At 56.0% G+C, this 3610-nt stretch overlaps 1 protein-coding gene across 1 annotated transcript; it reads left to right on the top strand.

The window, feature by feature from the left end:
* Positions 1–326: 326 nt before the first annotated feature.
* On the top strand, positions 327–2649 carry TWIST1 (twist family bHLH transcription factor 1). Its single transcript, XM_084213512.1, has 2 exons — positions 327–1229; positions 1898–2649. Exon 1 carries the CDS (start codon positions 617–619, stop codon positions 1184–1186), a length of 570 nt encoding a protein of 189 aa, XP_084069638.1. The 5' UTR covers positions 327–616; the 3' UTR covers positions 1187–1229; positions 1898–2649.
* The last annotated feature ends 961 nt before the right edge of the window (positions 2650–3610 follow it).

A 3610-nucleotide genomic window follows, 5' to 3' on the forward strand; every position in this document is an offset into this window, starting at 1 on the left:
GACCCCTCCGCAGCAGCGCTCGGGGGGCTGGGCACCCCCATAACCTCCCGGCCCGGCCCTCAGCACCACCCCAAAGCCGAGCGCTAACCGAAGGAGTTTGAGAGAGAAACCACGGAGAGGGAAACGGAGAAAGAGGTTGGGGTAAGGATGTATGTGCGTGCGTGTGGGGAAGCCAGATCACTTGTGAATGGCTTGAAAAAAAATAATTGGGGGAGGGCGTGGAGGGGGGGAAGCGGAAACTTTCCTATAAAACTCAGCAAAAGTCCCTCCTCTCCACGTCAGGCCAATGACACTGCTGCCCCCAAACTTTCCGCCAGCAGGAGCTATAAGAACCTCCAAGTCTTCAACTTTCTCCCAATCCCAGACACCTCGAAGGGGCTCCAAGGAGGGATCGGGAGGGATTTTTTTTTTGGTTGGCCTTTTTATTTTTTTCCTCTTGGATCCTGATGCCATCCCCCCTCCCCCCAAAGTGAGGTCCTCCCTCCTTCCTTCCCTCCTCCTTCTCCTCGCAGGCCAGCGAAGCAGCCGATCAAGGGGGAGCTGGCGGGTTAGGTGCCCCCCTCTTCTCCCTGCCCTCCCCCCCCTCCCGGCCCGCTTCTCGCGTCTCCCCCCAGAGATGATGCAGCAGGACGAGTCAAACTCTCCAGTCTCCCCCGCCGACGACAGCTTGAGCAACAGCGAAGAGGAGCCGGACCGGCAGCAGCTGCCCAACAACAAGAGAGGGGGGCGCAAGCGCCGCTCCAGCCGCCGCAGCGCCGGCGGCGCCGTCGGGGCCGCGGACGAGCCCTGCAGCCCGGCCCAAGGCAAGCGGGGCAAGAAGTGCGGGGCGGGCGGGGGCGGCGGGGGCGGCGGAAGCAGCAGCGGCGGCGGCAGCCCCCAGTCCTACGAGGAGCTGCAGACCCAGCGGGTCATGGCCAACGTGCGGGAGCGGCAGCGCACGCAGTCGCTGAACGAAGCCTTCGCCGCCCTGCGGAAGATCATCCCCACGCTGCCCTCGGACAAGCTGAGCAAGATCCAGACCCTCAAGCTGGCGGCCAGGTACATCGACTTCCTCTACCAGGTCTTACAGAGCGACGAGCTGGACTCCAAGATGGCAAGCTGCAGCTATGTGGCCCACGAGCGGCTCAGCTACGCCTTCTCGGTGTGGAGAATGGAGGGCGCCTGGTCCATGTCCGCATCCCACTAGCAGGCGGCGTCCCCCACCCGCATCCCCCCGGCAGGAGCCCTAGGTAAGACAGGGACCCCGAAACCGGCGGGAAGAAAGGGGGGAGGGAGGCCAGAGGCCGCCGGCTGCGCCGTGAGCCGGACACGCGTGGCCGTGGGGCGAGAGGGCCCGCAGCCCGCCCGGAGGGGCCTGGCTTCCCGGAGCGGCCGGAGCGCGGGGCGGCCGGAGGTGCCTCCCCCAGCGCGGCTGTCCCTCCTCCTGCGCGGCCCGAGGTGCGCCCCGAGCCCCGCGGGGCCCACGCGTGGCCGGGCGCTGCCGGCGGGCTGGGCTGCGGGCGGGACGCGGCGGCGCTGCGGGTGTGCCCCAGCCAGATGGGGCCGGCCTGAGATCACTTTTTCACCAAACGCTGCGGAGCCAGCAGGGCTGCTGGGATGGCTCCTGCCGCCGCCGCCGCCGCCGCTGCTGCTGCTAATATTTTGAAGTGAATCCATGTCCTCCCGTTGTGCTGCCCGATGAGGGTTTCCTACCGCCCCAGCAGACCCTTTCCTCGGCCCTGACACCAGGGACCGCCAGGCTGGGGTGTCGCACGGACACCGCACCGCCCGCACGGCCAGCTCTCCCTTCTCCATTCCTGCCCGATACGCGTATTTCCAGAGACAGAGAGGTGTAGGTAGATGTTTGTGTAACTTTCGTTTCAGTAACGAGTTTTCCGCCCTTTCTGGGTTTTTGCAGATGACATTGTTCCCACAGAAGGAGAGAATGGACAATCTAGAGACTCTGAAGTTGGATACGATTTTTTTTTATCTCTTCTAACAAAAAATGTGCCAAGGATTTCTTGGAATTTAGAAGAGTAAAATCCAAATTCAAAGCAGGGCGTGGGGAGCACTTAAGGAAAGAGAAAGAGAGAAGGGCTTTGGACAGTGACTACCCTCTGGGCGTCGGTACAATCCACACATCTCTGCATTCTGATAGAAGTCTGAATCGTTCGATTTTTTTTTTTTTAATTTTGACGAAGAATGTTGGAATATCGAACTGTTTTTTTGTTTGCCCCTTTTTTTTTTTTTTTTGCATGCATGCATTCCCAAGAGGTAGTGCTTTTGAGCCACTGATGAAAGGAAATACATTATTGTGGACTTTCTTCATTCTTGAATGAAACCAAGCAGCCAACCAAAAATATCCCTGTAGAGATGAAAACTTTTTTTTTTTAAATTTTTTTTTAGGGGGGAATAAGCTGGGCTCAAACTGTTATATACCCGGTTCCTAACTTTTTTATTATTATTATTTTTCCTCTGAGAAAAAAATAAACATTTTATTTATTTATTGATGACCCATGTTAAAATGCAAATAGATCCGGTGTCTAAATGCATTCCTATTTTTATGATTGTTTTGTAAATATCATTGTATATTATTTTTCTGCAATAAATAAATATGATTGAAATTTTAATAACCCTAAAGCTTGGTGTCTTTGAGAACTCAGGGTTAGAGCTGTAGATAAATACCTGCTTGTTGAGCTGTAAAGACACCCAAGAGAGAGGGGGCACTAGTATAAACAAACCAGGCGAAAAACGCAAATAAACTAGCTACTGACAGACACAGACACGTTATTTATTGAGACAGCTTTATTATTCTGTGCTGAAGCTCACTGCATCTGCAGAGGAAGGTGTTGTCTCTTCTCTCTTTCTCTCCCTCTCCCCCTTTAATCTTCTCGCCAGGCACGGCGGAGTTGCGCGGGGAGCGGAGTTTTCGCAGCAGAGCTCAATCCCCGCCTTCGTGTTTTGCCCCCAGATGTGAGGCGGGAGCGGGGCTCGTTCCCCAGCCCCCGGCGCAGGTACTTTCGCTGATATCTCTGACGAAGCGGCATCGGTTTGAAACAGGGATTCGTCCATCCAAAGGGAAAGCAAAAGAAAGTGAGATTGAAACAGGGAAGTGTCTAGCGAGTGGGGTTTTCCGGTGGAAGTGATGTTTGACTGCTCTGCTCTCTAGGGTTTTATATAATATATATACTAGAGATCACATTTTCGTTGTGCAAGGCACGGAGGGATACTCTAACCCTCCCTCTTCTCCTTTTCTACGGGTAGGGCGCATATTGCCCCTCTTTCTTTTCACCACGCTTTCCGCGGGGTCCCAGCATGCGGCGAGAACCCGAGCTGCAAAACAGAGGCAACCTCCAGATCTGAGGGCTTGGAAGGAAGGTGAAAGGGAAGTTGTAAAAAAACCCCAGAAAACATAACAACCCAAACCAAACCTCAGCCCTCATAGCCGGACAGCTGATTGTCTCTGCTGTCACTCGCTTATCTCCCCGCGCTTGGCAGCCGGGCAGTGAGCGGGGAGCGGCGCCTCCTGCCCCTCCGCGGCCGCGAAAGGTGCGCGGGGAGCGCTGCTGCCCTGGGAGCTGAGCAGTGCCCTCCGTGAAGACAAGGACTCTGCTGCCCAGGGTCTGGGGTA

The sequence above is a fragment of the Fringilla coelebs genome, assembly GCF_963513975.1.
Source record: "Fringilla coelebs genome assembly, chromosome: 1".
NCBI classification, from domain to species: domain Eukaryota; kingdom Metazoa; phylum Chordata; class Aves; order Passeriformes; family Fringillidae; genus Fringilla; species Fringilla coelebs.